Source organism: Acomys russatus, chromosome 25 (genome assembly GCF_903995435.1).
Source record: "Acomys russatus chromosome 25, mAcoRus1.1, whole genome shotgun sequence".
NCBI classification, from domain to species: domain Eukaryota; kingdom Metazoa; phylum Chordata; class Mammalia; order Rodentia; family Muridae; genus Acomys; species Acomys russatus.
This window is the reverse complement of record NC_067161.1, coordinates 42,150,775-42,169,549: the sequence shown is the minus strand read 5'-3', so window position 1 is coordinate 42,169,549 and position 18,775 is coordinate 42,150,775. Positions and strand designations below refer to the sequence as shown.

Here is an 18,775-nt window from a genome sequence, read left to right as displayed (position 1 = left end):
CACCATTGGTGCCTGACTGGCAGTCAAGCACTGGGTGCCCAGCAGCGATTCTTCCCCAGAATAAATGAGTCTTAGCTGGTCATGGTGGAGGAGTGGAGTGAGAGGGCAAGCCTTTGTTTTTGTGAATCAAGGACGTTATAAACTTTGAACAGTGGGAGGGGTTTCAAGAGTGAATGTGTCTGATTTGCTGTGACTAGGGATGCCAGGGATACTTAATCTACATGTAACAAAAAGCCCTATCATATGAGGGAAAAGCAGCACTTAGTTATCCTATGGGTGGGGGGAGAATCTCCAGGTATGGTTAAAGGTCATTGGGTGAAAGTCAAGACACCAAGACATCTTATTAGCATAGGGTGGTTGTCTCCAAGAATCCCCAAGTGCTTGCTGAACAGACTTCTTTTTTCTTTTTTCTTTCTTTCTTTCTTTTTTTTTTTTTTTTTGGTTTTTCGAGACAGGGTTTCTCTGTGTAGCCTTGGCCATCCTGGACTCACTTTGTAGACCAGGCTGGCCTCGAACTCACAGCGATCCGCCTGCCTCTGCTGAACAGATTTCTTATCAGGAAAGGGCTGGGCCTGTAATCTTCCCTGAGGGCTATGTGACCCTCTTTAGGGGACCTAGAGTTCCCCCATCAGGTGAAGAAGAAACCCCACTGAGAGAGGGAGTAGTCTGTTGTCATATACCAAGCTCAGAGGCTATCTGGAAATGCCTGACTTTGACCTAACAGCAGGGTCCCACAACTGTGCAGGGGGGCATTGATAAAACGAGGCTGGGATGGGAATAACAGCAAGAAGAGGGGGGAATCTTAGTGCCCAGGCAGGGCTTCCGGCTGCGGAGACCCCCATTCTGAGAAGCTGCTTCTCTGCTCACACATGCAATCCTGAATCCCAGTCATGGGACCATTCAACCCTTTGGTACATAGCTTGGGGTGTAGTTGAGGTGTATGAAAACACAAGACCCCAATTTCTGGGCTGGGTAATTGTCCTAAAAGTAGGCAAGAAATCTAAGGAGGGCCAATCCCTTCCTTTTTCTCATTTTGCATTAATGCAGTCAGAAGAGAAAGGAGAAGAGTCTTAGTAGCTGACCTATAGGGTGCGAGGATGAGACTGGAGACTGACTTTCCTGGCTCTGGGGACCAAGGGGAGAATTACAGATGGTGTGAAAGGGTGGCGGCAGCGGAGTGGGGAGGAGGAGGAGCCACTAATGGTCTAGTTTGTCTGTTTGTTTGGGTGGTGGTTTGATAGGAGTGGCCCCCATAGGCTCATATATTTGAATGCTTAGTCATCAGGGCGTGGCACTGCTTGGGAAGGATTGGGAGGTGTGTCTCTAGGGGTGGGCTTTCAGGTTTCAGAAGCCCAAGCCAGGTCCGGTGTGTGTCTCTTCCTGCTGCCTGTGGAGCTGGATGTAGACCTCCTCAGCTCCTTCTCCAGCACCACGTCAGCCTGTGGACCACTATACTCCCCACCATGATGTCAATGGACTAAACTGAAACTGTAAGCCAGCCCCAGGTAAATGCTTTCCTTTATAAAACTTGCGGTGGTCATGGTGTCTCTTCACATCAATAAACACAGCCTGTTCTTTTCATGGTTCTGGAACCCAGGACCTCACGTACACTAGGCAAGTATTCTACTCCCAACCACACAAGGTCTTGTTTTAAAACCTTGGATTCCCCAGTGGCTGTAGCCTAGTGGCAGGGCTTTTGCTCAGCATGTGTGAGGCTGGGCATGGGTTCTAACCCCAACACTAAAAAAACCAAACCCCCAAGTTTGAGTCCCAAGCTTCCTGGCAATCTGAGTAGTATGGGTTGGCCATGAAATGCCTCTCACAGGCTCTTATGCTGAAGTCTTGGTCTCCACCTGGTGGCCTCATTTTGGAAGGTGCTGGAAACTAGGCTAGCTGTAGAAAGCAAGCCACACAAGTGTGCCCTGGAAGAGTATGTTGTCTCTTTGCATCCTGGCTGTCATAAGGCAAGAAACGTCCTTTATATTCTTCCTTGGACATGGATGGAGTGTCTGAGGTCATGAGCCAAAATAAAATCCTTCCTCCTTAAGTTGAAGATTTAAAGTACAAGATTTAAAATAGAAAAGGTTCACTATTTTATAATAATTATTATTTTTTTTGTTTTTTTTTTTTTCGAGACAGGGTCTCTCTGTGTTAGCCTTGGCTATTCTGGACTTGCTTTGTAGACCAGGCTGGCCTCGAACTCACAGCAATCCACCTGCCTCTGCCTCCCCGAGTGCTGGGATTAAAGGCATGTGCCACCACACCCAGCTATATATATATTATAAATATATATAGATATATAATAATATATATTTTTAATGTAAAAGTTCTTATTTAAAAGACTAACCTCAACAGGTCAGGATAGATTGAGGTGATGTGGGTAGAACCAATGACTCAGCAGACTTTTTTCTGAGGGTATAAAGCTTGATTCTCTGGGCCAGAACTACTTGTAGCTGGCAAAGAAAAAGAAAGAAAAGGGGGAAAAGAAACACACACACACACACACACACACACACACACACACACACACACACTGGATGAAGCAAGACAAAGTTCCAATGAGCAAATTTCAACAAACTTCAACAAGCTCCAACAATTTCACACATATACCTACATACATACACACAAATGCATTCACACATTGGGTGGATGGAGCAAATTCCAACAAGCTCTGACTAACTTTACATACATACACATATACACACATGCATATTGAGTGGATGGAGCAAACTCCAGAGACTGAACTCCAACAGATTTTATTTTTCTCACACAGCTTATATATATATATACCCAACAACATATTCCAAGCAGTACAAAAAGCATAATGTGATTACATTCTTTTTTTTTAGTGAACAATTACAATGAATATACATAGAATATACATGTTGCCCAATTTCCTCACAAATCAACTGTTTTACGTATTATGGGTGAAAAACAAATTATTCCCCAGAACCCACATACATTTATAATTAAGCAACTTGTTACAGATTAACAAAATGTTAGCAAGTGAGGTAATTTTTTTCAGCAGTTTCTCTTTACTGGCAGATTTCAATTCATGGTTACTAAGAAAGAATCAATTATCTTAAAAAGTAATCTTACAAAACTCTTTTTTAAAAATCATAAATCCAAACTTTTATATAAAAAACAATCAGCCATTTTTACTTTAATCCTCTAGGTGCACATCTACTCATCAACAATTTTTATTAAATCATATTGTGAAGCTGAGGGCAGGGACGGGTACAAGAAATTACTTCTGATCATCAGCCCAGATTCAGTGAGTGCTAACTGGGGTACTGTTCCTGCTCCCTAACCTCCAAAAGTCCCTAGCTCAACATTTAAGGGTGTACTTTTCTGACCTTCAAATTGCTCCCTAAGATTTTCTACATCAGAGACAAAAACATCTTAATCTAACCTTACTAACAATCTATTTTTCCAAATTCTTTCTAAGGGTTGTGGTCATTGCTAAAAATCTGCATCCAAGGGTGGTGACTGAACCCTTAATCTGCTCCAGCAGCACTGCCTGAAGAGATCAAGCCTTGTTAGTGTGAGTGCTAGGGATACTGCCTAGGGAGGGGCTGGAAGCCCCCTTAGACTTTTCTTTCGTTTTTTTGTTTGTTTGTTTTCCAGAGAGGGTTTCTCTGTGTGACCCTGGGCTTGCTTTGTAGATCAGGCTGGATCACAGCGATCCGCCTGCCTTTGCCTCCCCAGTGCTGGGATTAAAGGTGTGTGCCACCACGCCAGGCCCCTTAGAGTTTTCATACCACTCACAGATTGTAAAGGAAGTGGTGAAATATGCACAGCAAAACCCCACAACTGCACGGAGTCCTCAGGACGCGCAGTGCGCAGGGCTCTGCTTCCCGAGACACACCTATCAGCGCGTGCTGAGCGGTGGGCTGCATTCCGTGAGTTGTAAAGCTGTTTTGCTGCTCCTCCTGCACCGCCCTCGACAAGTTTGTCACAGCAACATGAAACTAACAGTGAGCTAACACACTTGGGATTCAGGGTCACTTGCCACGGGAGGGACTTTAGCCTCTCACGGAAGTCACCTTTGTCTTGGACCGAACATCTGTGAGGCGATGTTTTTGTGCTGGGCTGGAAGCAGGAGGTGCTGAAGAGGCATCTTGAGTTTACAGATGAGGAGAGCGGGGATGGGGGGAGGGGGAAGTGGGGGTGGTGGTCCTGGTGACAAGCCTGTATTTTCCCAGGCTGCAGGGGTCCCTTGAACCTGCGTATTCCTGCCACAGTGTCTCCTGTCTCTTCTGGCTGGATGACCATCCAAGATCAGCGAACTCTCTTGTGCCACTAGGAAAGCTTGCTTTCAATTGGAGAGGGAGAGGGAGAGAGAGAGAGAGAGAGAGAGAGAGAGAGAGAGAGGAAGGAGAGGGAGAGGGAGAGGAGAGGGAGAGGGAGAGGGAGGGAGAGGGAGAGGGGAGAGGGAGAGGAGGGGAGAGGAGAGGGAGGAGGGAGAGAGGGAGGAGGAGAGAGAAGAGGAGAGAGAGAGAGAGAGAGAGAGAGAGAGAGAGAGCGCAAACCCATAATAAAGTATGTGTTGACCTGACCACAAGCTGTACAGAAGAGACCTCAAGCACCCACGACTGCCAGAACCGACCCTTGGCTGACCACAGTAGAATCACGCCTCGGGACTCTAAGTCCTTCCGTACTGCAAATTTCTGAACCGCACCCTCCTGCGCTCTCACCCCTTCCCCCCCCCTCCCCGTCCCACCTCCCCAGCCTCGGAGACTGGAAGGTAGCTGCCTCCGCAGCGTGCTTTCTGTTTGCTCCCACCACTTCTTTAAACTTTTCTGTCTGGGAGTTAGGGCGCCGACCTTTGGAGACGCGCGCCGGCCTCCGGGTTGCAGGGGCAAGGGGTGCGTCCAAGGTCGCAGAGACTGCGTCTGGGCCAGCACTGGGCGGGCTTGGGAGGCGGCCGAGGGCGGGGACTGGAGGCGGCCAGGCCTGTGGGTCCCCTTGCTGCGTCCGCGCCCCCACAGAACGGAGTCCACATGGAGCTACCCGAGGAGCCCGCTCCTGCGCCAGGAGGCGCGGATGCCGCATCCGAGCGCGGCCGGCTGCGCCGCCTGCTGCTGTCCGGCTTTCAAGAGGAGCTGCGGGCGCTCTTGGTCCTGGCGGGTCCTGCGGTGAGTCAGGTTTCCGGCCGGTCCCCAAGGATTGGGGCCCTGTTACCTAAGTTGCCTGGGTCTGACTTGGCGAGCTTGGGGACCGGGAGAGCGGGCGGCCGGCCACGGCTGTGCGGATGCGCCCATAGCCGAGCCTGGCGCCTCCGCGTGCGCCCTGAAGCCAGACGTACCTGAAAGTAGAAATACTCAGACTTGTTTTGTTTTGTTGCAAACAAGCAGTGAAGCCCTAGGGGACGGGCATCTATAGAATCAACTCGAGGCAGAGACATGGAACAAAAAGGTGAACTGTCACCACGGAATTAGGATTTTCGAAACTATTTGGAATCTAGAGCCATCCTGTGCCAGCTCCTCTCCCACCAAGCACTGTGCTCAAAACCTGAGTTTTTAATGAGGTTCTCTTTGAGGCGGAGTTGCTCTTATCAGTGAGGTTGGTTTTACTTATTAGGCCACATCTCCATCAACTGTGTCTCTCAGAAGCAATGTGGGTTTTATAGACCACAAACCCACCTCACATATGCTCTTACTCCTACTCTCTGCCAGTTTGTTTGTTTGTTTGTTTTTCTTTCCAGTCCTCAAGGGTGAGAAAGCCACTTCTCTGGCCAAAAGAATCTGCCAGTAAGGCCAGGCAGTGGTGGCGCTAGCCTTTATTTAATCCCAGCACTCCGGAGGCAGAGGCAGGCAGATCGCTGTGAGTTCGAGGCCAGCCTGGTCTACAAAGCGAGTCCAGGACAGCCAAGGCTACACAGAGAAACCCTGTCTCAAAAAAACAAAAAGCGGAGGCAGAAGCAGGCGGATCGCTGTGAGTTCAAGGCCAGCCTGGTCTACAAAGTGAGTCTAGGACAGCCAAGGCTACACAGAGAAACCCTGTCTCAAAAAACAAAAACAAACACAAACAAACAAACAAACAAAAAAAGAATCTGCCTGTGAGTGAATATACTTTTGGCTAAAAGGCAGACATTCAAGTACCTTGGTGCTCCTGAGCCCCGGCATGTGTGGCCTTTTGGAATGACAACCCCGTTATCGGATATGGTGGCATACACAATAGGGTGTAGAGCAGCAAGAACGAAGTCCAGGGTGAAGCCATCAGCTTCAGGTCCACCAGAGGCATAGGAGCTCACAGCTCTCTGTGGACAGGAGCTCCTGGTGGTCAGTCTCTGGATTTGGAGTTCTGTTCCCTGCTTGGATCTTCCCAGGTATGTTAGGGACCAGCCCGTGAACTCAGAGCAGCTCCCCTCTCCTCTCCATAAAGTGAAAAGCAGCTAGCTTTGCCTCAGTTTAGTCTCAGTGCATTGCTGCAGGAAAAGCTTTCTAAGAGCCAGGTGTGGTGTGGCTGCAGTGGCCTGGAATCTCAGTGCTTGGAAGACTGGGGCAGAAGGCGACTCCAGCTCTGTACTGCTCCAGGCCATCCTGGCCTTCGGAATGAGCTCCTGCTTCAGAAATCCAAAAAGGAAAGGCGGTGGCAACAGCATCCGGAGCACCTGTCCTCCTAGTCACCTGACACCCCCAGCACTAGGCTGATACAGGGAAACTGGCTCCTTTTCCTGCATGGGAACACGAATGTACACATGCATGCTTACATACATGCTGGCTTCTTCCTGGCACAGCATATTCATGGCAGGGGGAGAAAGAAAGAAAGAAGGAAAGAAAGAAAGAAAGAAAGAAAGAAAGAAAGAAAGAAAGACAAAGCCTCCAAGACCAATAGGAGAAAGAGGAGGGGCCCTCCCTTAGATCACTTGGGAATTTCCCCTCTAAGTCCTCAGCAGGAGCAGTCCGGTGACCTGGTGGCTGCTTTGCAAGGGTGCCATCAAGATTTCTGTCCCAGTAAGCTTAGTCTCTTGGTTCCTCCATCTCTGTGCCCAGCTGTTGGGCACCCCCTGTCCTCCCAGAGCCGTGCTTCTTGTCCACTGCCCTGTCTTCCCAGGCTTCCACTGTAAAACAGGCAGTGTGGCCAAGCTAACCCCCTCTGAGCATCTGCCCTTTCTTTCTCTTTACACATACTTACAAAGTCTGTGTGTGTGTGTGTGTGTGTGTGTGTGTGTGTGTGTGTGTGTGTCCACAGTACACTGGTGGAAGCCAGAGGGCACCTTGCCAGGAGTAGGCTCTGGACTTCCACCATGGGGTCTCAGGCATTGAACTCGGCGGTTCAGCTTGACAGCGTGCAGCTTTCTTGGCTGAGCCATCTCACAGGCTGTGCACTTTCTCATTCACTGAATCCCCTCCAGGGCTCTTCCCGAAATTCTCCCCGTGGAGCAGCCACAGTCCTTTTACACACGGGTATCTGTCAAACAAAGCAGCAAAGCTCCTTGCTCAAACCCTGAACTCAGTTCTGTGTTCTGGCCCCTGCTTAGTCCCCATGCCCTACCTCACACCCACCTGTCCACCCAGCCAGCCTCCTTTCAGAGCTGGAGCCCCAAGCTTCTTGCTTCAGGAAGTTCTCTGTCCCTCATCTCTGCCTGGAAAGTTCTTCACGCAGTTTTGAGCTCAACTTTATTTACTAGGCTCCTGGAGACATCGCTGTTCTCACACGGTGGCATGGCTGGCTGGCTGTCATTTCAGCCTTGGTTCTGCTATGTGGCCATTCGAGAGGACAAGCTGCTGGTCGCACCAGATGGTTACTCTGTGTGTAGGGAGGGGGTACCTCAGTTTCCTTTAGGAGGTGATTACTATCACTTGAGAGGTAATCCCTCATGAGTGGTCTGTCCAGAAGGCTCTGATGTTCTTGGGATCCAACATGACCAAATGATTAGAACATGCCTGGGGATTTTCAGATACTGTGGGGGCTGGAGCAGGGCATTAGGGCAGCTGGCAGCAAGATGCCTCCGTTGCCCTTATCTTTGTGCCTTTATCCTTCAAGGGGGTGAGATAGATGGGTTAGGTATTACTGGTTCTTAACCCATACCCTGTAAGTGATTAACGTGCCTCGGTGGTGCAGCAGGCAGAGATCTAGTTCCAAGTAAAGGAGACAGATTCAGAGTGAAGGCCAAGATGTCAGGCTCTTATCCTGCTTTTAGCTGCCTCGAGGGACCCCCATGGGAGGTCAGGGCTTTCTCAGCTCTCTATGCAGAAGTGCTCAGCTTGTCATTGTACCTTCCATATCTTTTTTGACGGTGTTAGGGCTTCCAAGGTGGGGTGGCAGAAAAATCAGACCGGGGACCACAGGGCTGGCATCCCCAATGTACTGCGCACTTCAAAGATGCTGTTGTGGTCTGATTTGAGTCAGGTGACTCTGGGCTGAGCTTCCTCCAGTGTACAAGGAAGAATGTCTCAGACGATGCTTGAGCTCCTTGCTGACATATTGTTGCTAAGAGTAGCCTTTCAGGCCATTGTGGGGGAGGATGAGCGAGGCTCTTCTAGCGCTCCTGCACTGAACAGGTCGTTACTTGCTCTCTCTCCAAGTACCAGGCCCAAGCACACCCCGTCTTCTCCCATCTTAAGTTACAGGGCAGGAAGGGTCTTGCTCCCAGGTTTATGTACTGTGGCCTGATGGGGAAAAAAAAAAAAAGAGAGCAGTATCCCTGGACAAAAAAGAAGGAAAGAACCGCCGTCGGTCTGCTGACTGGGGATATGACTGAAGGGGAGTGAGCCAGGGTCTCTTGTGTCCTAAGTACACGACCCCACTACGGAGTTGCACCCTGCCCATACTCTGGTAACTTCTGTGATGTGTGTGGCTCTGTCCAAGCTATGACCACTTCAGTTCACTGTTGCTCACATAGCAGCCATTGAGCTCTGTGGGAGAACCAATCCTTGTCCGGAAGCAACATGGCTTCCTGCAGCAGGGCTCCAAAGGGTCTTGGGTAGTCTCAAGGTATGCTTGTTGGTCATATGCATCTCTGCATGGCACAGAGATAGAGAAAGTATAGAAATGCAGACTGCTCAGCACCACAAACTTCCTAAATCAATATTCTGAGATGGGTCAGGGAATATTTTGAACATCTGCAGGTGACTCTTATGTCTGTGGCCAAGTGCTCACCCAAAGCCTTGCAGCCAAGAGCTGAGAGGTCAGCAAATCTCCTCTCCAGAGCCCTGCTCCAGCAGGTACTGGCTGTGCTCAGTTGCCAACCTGGGGAGTGAGCAAAGTTATCGGCACACTCCCAGCAAAACAACAGCAGGCCTCAGGAGGAGACTGGGGCGACTGGCCTGGCCTTTGAAAGCGCACCCCACATGAATTATCTGAACTTAGCTCAGATTCCTGGGCTTTTGTGCCAGAGACATAGCATTGTGGATGAATTCCTAGTGGTCACTGGAATGTAAGGCAGAATGACTTGGCAGTTGAGGACGTGTTTGCCCTCATAGCTGAGCCATCACAAAAGCAGACGGATAGAGGTATTCCATAAAATAAGAGCTTTTCATATGAACGCCCGAGCCGGGCATGTTGGCACACACACACCTTTAATCCCAGCACTTGGGAGGCAGAGGCAGGAGGATCAGTGTGAGTTCGAGGACAGCCTAGTCTACAAAGTGAGTCCACGCCAGCCAAGGCTACACAGAGAAACCCTGTCTCCCCCCCCCAAAAAAAATTGCTCTTCCCAAATGATTCTATCTTGTGTCAAGTTGAACCTAAAACTAGCGAGCGCAGCGCACACACTGTATGCTATATTGAGGTCAGACATTTGGTCACGTGGGTCAACAGCATCCATATTCCTTTCCCTGGGGAGTTGGACGGGTAGCGCCATGTTCTCTCATGCACTGTGGTGACTGGCTTTCCTCCTGATCCCTTCTCTCCTGTTTTTCCCCCCCCCAGTTCTTGGCCCAGCTGATGATGTTCCTGATCAGTTTCATAAGCTCGGTGTTCTGTGGCCACCTGGGCAAGCTGGAGCTGGATGCAGTCACACTGGCAATTGCGGTATATATGAGATTTTTTTCCCCCACAAAGGCTTATAAAGCTGTCTGTCTGTGCCACCTGCTGCGGTGACAAATGACCATAGGCCAGTGGTTGAAACATGCTGTGTGCTTCCTTATAGTGATGGGGGTCAGGAGTCTGAAACAAGTTCCACTGGGCTGAAGTCAGGGCTTCCAGTGGGGCTGCAGCCTTAGGAACTATCCTTTGTGGGGGTGATCTTGCAGATTCCCAGGCCTAGTGAGTTGGATGAAACCATCTTTGGAAGGCATCGTCCCAGTTTCCGTATCATCTGAGATGTGGTCCCTGGAGCTCAGGCTATGAGTACGGGAAAAGGGAATTGCATAGATGCTCTGAAGTTTGCTGTGCTCAGGAGGTGGCACATTACCCAAACTCCAACATTTCTTGTCCAAATGGAAGTCCTAATCCAGAAAAGGAATGGGAGGATAGGGTTTAGATCCAAACCAGTCTTCAAAAGTGAAATTGGGAGGGTCCCCAAATCCTTTCTTTGTAGGGAACACAATCCCCAAAGACAAGGAAGTATGCCACCAGTCTCTGCCAGTGGTTGGTAACTGGCCATGCAAGGTGAAGGAGCCCCATCAACTTATTTGGTTTCATAGTCATGTGCTTTAGACATGGACTCTGCAGGGTTCTTGTCCTGCCTTGTCCTGCCCTGTCCCTAATTGCCTGGTCTCTAGGCAAACCCTCTACCATTGGGCAATACCCCAACTCCTTATCTGAAAGCCTGAGGCAGTATGGAACTACACACAGTTAAGGCTGAGCAGCTTTCTATTGACTGAGGTCTTGTGACAAACCAGCCCTTTCAGCAGGCTGGGCTGAGCTGTTGTCCCAGTGACCCTTGCTGCAGATTCGGTGAGGTAGCAGCTTGAGACCCCTGCAAAGCTACTTCCTGATTCCAGTGACATCAAGTGTGCCTGTAACGTCCCCAGCAGGCACTGGCCTTGACTGTGCACTGGCTTCTGTGTTCTTCATGTGATGCAGGGCCACGCTGGTGCAACATTTATCTGAGATGCAGCATGAGACTGTCTCGAATTCCTCTGTGCATTTCAGAATATTTGCGTGCTTTAACCAGCTGAACAGACCTAATCTGAAACTCCAAAATCCAAACTGCTCCAATATCTGGGGTGCCGTGTTTTGTCATATCAGTGCTAAAGTTTCAGCTTTCTAAACATTTTGGGTTGTGCAGTTTTGGATTAGAGATGCTCAACTGGTCCTTAGTCTCAAAGTGAGTAGGTTCACCCCAAACTTCTGCTGTGTCGCCCGTATTCATTTAGGAGAGCAAGGTGGCCAAGACTTCAAAAAGGCTGTGCTGTTATTATCTGCAGCCTGGTTCTTTTGGACATCCCTCTCTGAGCCTTCGCCCATTGTTCTAGCTGACCCAAGTGGTCTGAGCAGGTGTTCTAGGAGGGGGTTGGACGCACCGTGACTCAGGTCTGCAGGAACAGAGAACAGCCTGCTTTAACTCATTCTCTGTCCCCTTTTCCAGGTTATCAATGTCACTGGCATTTCGGTGGGACATGGCTTGTCTTCTGCTTGTGACACCCTCATCTCCCAGGTAAACAGGAGTGATCACATTCTCAGTGACTCCTGACGGCTTGTCTTTGGTGTCTGCAGATGGAGGAACTCCCCACCGGAGGGAGGGTCATGTGCACACTCAGCTGAGGAACTCAGAGCTGCAAACCTCTGCCATCCTTTGCCAGCCATGGACTCTGTAACTGCTATCACTGAAGTGTGGCTGGGAGCCTTCAGCCCTGGCACAAGTGTTTTTCTGGCCAGGTGGTGCGTACACCTTTAATCCCAGCACGCAGGAGGCAGAGGCAGGTAGATCTCTGAGTTCAAGGCCATCCTGGTCCACAAAGCAAGTTCTAAGACAGCCAATGCCACACAAAGAAACCCTATTTCAAACAACCGAAAGAAAAAAAAAGTTGTTCTGCATGGCTGCCTCACCCCACCTTTGACCAAACAGTAGACCCGTGTAAAAGCCTCTCCTGTAATGTTCATGTTGGAGTTTAGTGTGGTCCTGGGCATCTGAAACTGAGTCTACATCAGGCCTATCTGGGGAGGCTTGCCAAATTGCAGGTTGCTTGCTCCCAGCTGAATGCTCAGAATCCTCCAGGGGGTGGCATTCCAGCTTGCATACAGATGCTCTTTGACCATAGGCGTTACATCCGGATAGATCCATCCTAAACAGAAAATACCGTAAGTTGAAAATGCACTGACTCTCCCTCACCTAGGGAACATTCCGGCTCAGCAGTATGGAACACAGCTTATTCCCCCCATGATCCATAGTTATTGGGGCTCCTGGGCTGCCCAACACAGAATGAGAGGATCACACCCCATATCACTAGCCTGGGGGAATGATCCAAAATAAAACTGCAAGGTTGATTTCTACCATGTGTGCATTTCTTTGGCACCATCTTGGAGCTGAAAAGTTAAGCCATTTTAAGCAGAGCGCCGTTGGTACTTGCCAGCTCTGGTGGAGTCTGTTTCCCTCTAATGCTGCTCTGAAGCTCCCACAGAGATGTGACTGGACAGAAGATCTGGCTTCTGTGCATTGAGAGGAGCTGGTGGCCCACAAGGCCGGTCCTCGGCCCAGTTTCTGCTTTAGTAGGTCTGGAATCAAGTCTACGAATCTGCATTTTATTTATTTATTTATTTATTTATTTATTTATTTATGTATTTATTTATGTATTTATTGCATATGAGTCCCTTATCTCCAGAAGAGGATATCAGATTACATTATAGATGGCTGTGAGCCACCATGTGGTTGCTGGGAATTGAACTCAGGACCTCTGGAAGAGCAGGTGGCGCTCTTAACTGCTGAGCCATCTCTCCAACCCAGAATATGCATTTCTAACAGGCTTCCAGGCCATGCCAACCCGACATACTAGAACCTCATGGGACCTTTAACACGGTATTGCTACTTGGGCCCTAGCCTGGGCTAGCCATGTGTAGAGCTCTTCAGTGATGCTGGCCAGTGCAGCAAGCCCAACTCTCCGTCAGTCACATGATCTTTCCCTAGGGAGAGTGGCCAAGCCACCTGCTTCCTCGTGAGGCATGACTGAAGGCCTCTGAGAGACTGGCAGCGTGCGCCACTCCTGTTTAACTGGGTTTGTCTGCCTGTGTCCCCCAGACGTACGGCAGCCAGAACTTGAAGCATGTAGGGGTCATCCTGCAGAGGGGGACATTCATCCTGCTCCTCTGCTGTTTTCCCTGCTGGGCGCTCTTCATCAACACCGAGCAGATTCTGCTGCTCTTCAGGCAGGACCCGGATGTATCTAGGTAAGTCAAGATGGGGGGTGGGGGAGGGGCAGGGCTTCCACCTCTGCAGGGAGATCATCCATCTGCACTCAGCCTCCGGGTGACAGAGGCCAGGGGTCTCACACCGAGATGCACTTAAGCTGATCTTGGCTGATCCTTCCCAGGCATCGATACCTTCCGGTTCGTGAGACCTTCTTTCTTCTTCTTTTTTTTTTTTTTTAAAGATTTATTTATTAATTATGTATACACTGTTTTGCCTGTATGTATGCATGTCAGAAGAGGGCAGCAGATCTCACTGTAGGTGGTTGTGAGCCACCATGTGGTTGCTGGGAATTGAACTCAGGACCTCTGGAAGAGCAGCCAGTGCTCTTAACCTCTGAGCCATCATCTCTCCAGCCCCTGCTTAGTGATTTCTTACCACCTCAGTACTAGAGAAACTTCTTTATGCCTCTAGTCCACACCCCCCCCCCCCCCAGATTCTTAACTGGTAGAGGTGAGGCCTGGGCATTAATAACTTTCAAATCTTCCATGGGTGAGCTGCCATGTTTAAGACCCACTGTCTTAGCTGATGAAGATCTTCGAAAAGTACTTGCCCTGTGCCAGCAGCTTTGAACCCACAGGCATTTGACAGTATCTGAAGACCTGCCTGGCTATCTCGTTGGGTAGAGGGGCTTGGGAACCAGGAAGGCTGAGAAAATAGCCTGCAGTGCCCTGGGCAGCTCCCATAGCTGGGGACTGTCCAGCCGCAGTGTGTGATGCTCAGAATCCCTGCCGGGGATCTTAAGACTGGGAGGAGCAGGAAGGTGGTCCAGGCTCTGTATAGTTTCCCCTCTGCTCCAACAGTCGAAGCTCCATTTGTTCAGGAGGAGCCGAGAGCGCTGCGCCAGCAGTGTCCACTGTTTCATTCTGACTCTTCCCGGGAGAGGTGGCCTCTGTCATCATTGTCACTGTTTTCTATTGTATAGGCTCACCCAGACCTACGTCATGATCTTCATCCCCGCACTTCCTGTGAGTCTTCAAAGGGGTCCTTGGGTGAAACATGGCTGGGATGTCATGAGCTCACTGACGTCATTCTTACACATGACATCACCTCATCACAGAAGTGTGCTCTTAATTATGATTCCCTAAGGACACACCAGCATCTGTCTCTCAAAGAACGAAAGAGTCTCTAGGGTGGGGCCATTGCCTTCACTTCTTGTACCTGGAGCACACTTGAGGCAACTATCAGAAGAGTCCAGAATGATTCTCTTAAGGGGTAAAGCCTTACCTATCTCAGAACCTCCCAGAGCATCACTTCGACCTTTAGACGGTTGTGTGTGATCACATGGATCTGCAAGTGTGTGTTAATGTTTAATAACAAGTTGTAGGCGGTCAATGAACAGTCAAAGCTAGGTTTATTCAGTTGGATAGAGGGGCTGGGTGTTTGCTGGGACTGCCACAAGCTGGAGACTTCAACAGCAGAAATGTACGCTGAAGGCTGGAAGTCAAAGGTCACTGTGTGAGCCTCGGTGCTTTCCCTGAGGTCTTTGTCCTGGGCTTGCAGGTGCTCCCTTTGTGCTCCCATGTAACGTGGTTGTCTCTTCTTGTAAACATCCCAATCCTATTGGATTAGAGCCCCATTCCATGTCCTTATTTTGATTTAATCACCCTCTAAATCTGGTTGCATACAGGAATAGGCTTCTGTGCATGAATCTGAGGCACACAGTCTGCCATAATGGAAGCCATTTGCCTTCATAATTGGCATTGTACTTAAAAAAAAAAGTATATATATATATATATAATATATATATATATAGTATTCTGTACTGCATGTGAGCCAGCAGGCCAGCAGGGGGCACCAGATCTCATTATAGATGGTTGTGAGCCACCACGTGGCTGCTGGGAACTGAGCTGTGAGTACTCCATCACTGAGCTATACTCTCGGTCCTACAAAACCGCTTAACTGTGACAGCTTTTCATTATTCCACCAAAGAAGATAATAGCTGTGCCATGCGAGGATGTCAGTATATACCCAAGGAGATGGTATCTCCTTTTGGTAGACAGGGAGTGGGGGCATACCTCTTTTGTTGTTGGGACAAAAATACCCCAAAGAAGCAACTTAGACAAGGATTTACTTTTAGTTCACAGTCCCATGATAGTTCCTATCAGTGACCCCAGGAGCCCAGGGAAGCTTGCTTATAGCTCAATGACCCACCAGGCAGCGAGAGTTCAGGTTTGTAGTTGGGCCAGACAGAACCCGTGGCCCTGTATTTCCCAGATAAGATCCCATATCCCAAACCTTCCACAATGTCCCCCAAACAGCCTGACTACTTGAGGACCACATACTTTTAAACACACGAACCTATAAGAGACATTCAACATTCAACCCAGGGCTAGAGCTTCTTAGATTATGGTCATTAATATAGAAGGTGGGTGAAACCCCTGGACCACACACACTGCTTGTCCAGGCTTAGAGGAAGCTTTGTGGCACAGAGGGCAGCCAGGGTGGCTGTGGGACAAGTCTGCCATGGCACCCAGATCTCCTATGTATGGCCAGGCTGCAGAACTAACTCTGCCCTCTTGTTCTCTTGTAGGCAGCCTTTCTTTATACGTTACAAGTTAAATACTTGCTCAACCAGGTAATGTGGGCTGCCCGCTTCCCTCTGGGGGTGCTGATAGACTCAGGGAGACCAGGGTGGAGGGAATCTGACCAGCTGAAAGCCACTGAAAGATGCTTCCAGGGCTGTGTGCCCAGGGCTTTGCTGTGGAGAGATTTCTTAAGTGACATCAAGGAGTGAACGAAACATTGGTTTTGGCCCTGCAAATCTGTATCTAGTTTCTACTCGGAAATATTGCCGTTGGCAGTGTGAAGGTTTGCACCTCCGTGTTCTTTGGCTCTTTTCTGGGACAGGCCTGTCTGCTCCCTAGAGGGCTGAGGGTCAGAGTGGCCAGGCTGAGTCTAGGGAGTCCATACCTCTTCTCAGTTTGTCTGAGGGACCCTACTTTCTGGGGCAGAGGGTGTAAAAGTTCAAGTTGTATTGAGAACAGAGAGTAGTCAAGGCTCTTTATACATGATCAACAGCGATGGCCAAAGAAAGGCCCTGGGAAAGGTGGCCTGCCTTGGTCGGGGTGGATTCATAAGGACAGTGAGTGATACAGGACTGCAGACTTCCTTCTAGAAAAATCCAGGTAAAGGAGGAACTGGGTCACAGATCCCCCATCACACAGGCAGGCTTCCTGTGGTGTGGGGATGGATGAGGGTAGAAAGAAGCAGGGAAGTTTCTCACTTACTGGGTACTTCAGACAGCATGCTTAATTAAGGCCGGAGTTATATATTTGAACGAGTTGAACGCAGCCATCTCTTCTCTGTCTAGGCCCTTGTACGAACCAGGGAGACTCCCCAGCGTGTCGCAAAAGTTGCTGTTTGTCTTTCTGTCTCTCAACAGTGTGGGGACCTTTTTTTACCTCATGGATGGAGAGAGGGATGGAGAGTGTGGACATGACACTGCACTAGCTGAGTGAGGCTGAGGAAAGGACCTGGAGATAGAGAATCATAGCTGAGAGAGGCTGGGGGCTGGGATGGCTCTGAGGGCCATGAGGGACGTGTTCCCAGATGGCAGGCAGGTGCCAGGCACCAGTCACCCGGCAGAGGCCTGGAGTGTGGTCAGGCTGCTGTGGCGGAGAAGCCACAGCGCACAAGGCCTAAGAGGAGCAGGCTGGCTGGACTGCTAGAGCAATGTGTGTATCTACTGGGAATTGGATCGGTAGAAAACAAACCATTTTGTGGTGCAGAGATGGGAGTTACGAACATGGTGCGCTGACAATGGTCTAATAAGAAGAAAGAATTGCCACGAAGGAGAGGACACATGGTGATGGGGTGGGCTCTGTAGACGGGAGGACGGTGGCCTATGGGAGGGCAGGAGGGTTTTAGCCCAAGCATACTGCTTGTTTGGGGGGGGCGGGGGATATTCTCCCCTGGGAGAGGGCAGAGGGTAGAAAGGGAGCAGAGGAGCGAGAGGGACTTGGCAAGAAAGAGGACAGCTCTGGCCCTCCTTTGGCGCCCCCTTGAGAAAGGCAGCTGCTTCCTTCCTGTCTCCAGTTGCCACCTGTATCCCTACAGCTCCCGTACTGTCTCAGACCTCCGGGCATCTCGCTAGCTGCCTTGGGGGCAATGGGAAGGATGTCACACGTGTGACTTCATCGTGGCCTGCCTCCTCCTCCTCCTCCTCCTCCTCACTTTATTCAGTGCTTTCCCCCTCCACTCTGTTCATCATCATAAGCCGTTAGCTTTTCTTTCCTTTTCCGTTTTGGGCAGTCACCTAGTCCTGTGGGCCTTGTGTTTCTGTTGAAAACCATTTACTTACTTACTTACATTCATACATTTATACATTTATTTATTTGTGTGTGTGTGTGTGTGTGTGTGTGTGTGTGTGTGTGTCTGTGCATGCCACAGCATATGTGTGGAGGTTAGAGGACAACTTGTGGGAGTCAGTTTTTCCCTTTCACCATGTGGTCCCTGGGATTGAACTCAGGTTGTCAGACAAGGCGGCAAGCACCTGTACCCAATGAGCCATCTAATGGGCTCTTGGATTCAGTTCTTACCACTTTAGGCATGCCTTATTTACCAGGCTCTTCGCTCTTTGCTTACCATGGGCCCCTCAAAATGCAGGCTGCCTGCTTTTCCACACCTGACATGTAAATCTGATAACAGGAAACTCACCCGGGGCCCATTTTCCCCTGAGCACAGCCTCGCCTGACTGTCACACTTTAGTCCTGGTCCTGTTAGCTGGAAACAGCCAGAGACAAAGCTGCAGTTGTGTTTTGTTCATTTACTCACACACCTAGGGCCCAGTGGTGTCTGGGGTGTCTCACCAGACAAGGAGGAAGTGCTAGGGCAGGGGTGGTGATACATGCCTGTAATCTCAGCCTTCGGGACACAGACACAGGGGACTGTGAGTTCAAGTTCAACCTGCAGGAAGCCTTGATTTGCAGGCCCGCAGCAGAGTTAGGTCCTGCGTGAGAGGTAGTGCAAGGTTCTCTCCATTTGGAGACTGCAAAGCTGAGGGAGGTGCATGCAGATCACGGCGTTGAAGACCTCATGTGAAGTTCTGCATCTGGGTTAGACATCAAAACTGCCTGATTTTTATTTTCATAGTGCTGGGGCTGGAAGCCAGGGACTTGGGCATGCTCAGCAAGCATCACTTTACAATCGGAGCTATGCCCTTTGCCCAGATGATGTTGAGTGTTTTCTTTTCCCCAAAGCAAAGTTTTGAATGGCCTATGATTCTCATATTGGGATTTCTAGTGAGAGAGCAGCATCCGAAGATGTAGGGACTAATGTCACTGTGGAGGAGCAGGAGAAACAGTGCCCCGCCCCTGCCCCCGCTCTCTGTGCAGCCACGGCTTGTATTCTTCACCTTCCTGATGCATGTGAGAGCAAGCTGTGAGATCCTTGGTCCAGTGTAATTTTATCATACCTTAAATGTTATTTTAATTTTCTCCTTGATTGTTTTTCTTGCAGCGCTGGAAGTTTATGTAG

At 49.7% G+C, this 18,775-nt stretch overlaps 1 protein-coding gene across 1 annotated transcript in view; it reads left to right on the top strand.

The window, feature by feature from the left end:
- The first annotated feature begins 4,779 nt into the window (after positions 1–4,779).
- Positions 4,780–18,775, top strand: part of Slc47a1 (solute carrier family 47 member 1) — a 35,089-nt gene continuing 21,093 nt past the window's right edge. The window contains exons 1-6 of the mRNA XM_051167698.1: positions 4,780–5,138; positions 9,880–9,981; positions 11,483–11,551; positions 13,130–13,278; positions 14,223–14,265; positions 15,831–15,875. Coding sequence (XP_051023655.1) covers positions 5,004–5,138; positions 9,880–9,981; positions 11,483–11,551; positions 13,130–13,278; positions 14,223–14,265; positions 15,831–15,875 — 543 coding nt within the window. The 5' untranslated portion in view covers positions 4,780–5,003. The remainder of the gene's footprint in view (positions 5,139–9,879; positions 9,982–11,482; positions 11,552–13,129; positions 13,279–14,222; positions 14,266–15,830; positions 15,876–18,775) is intronic.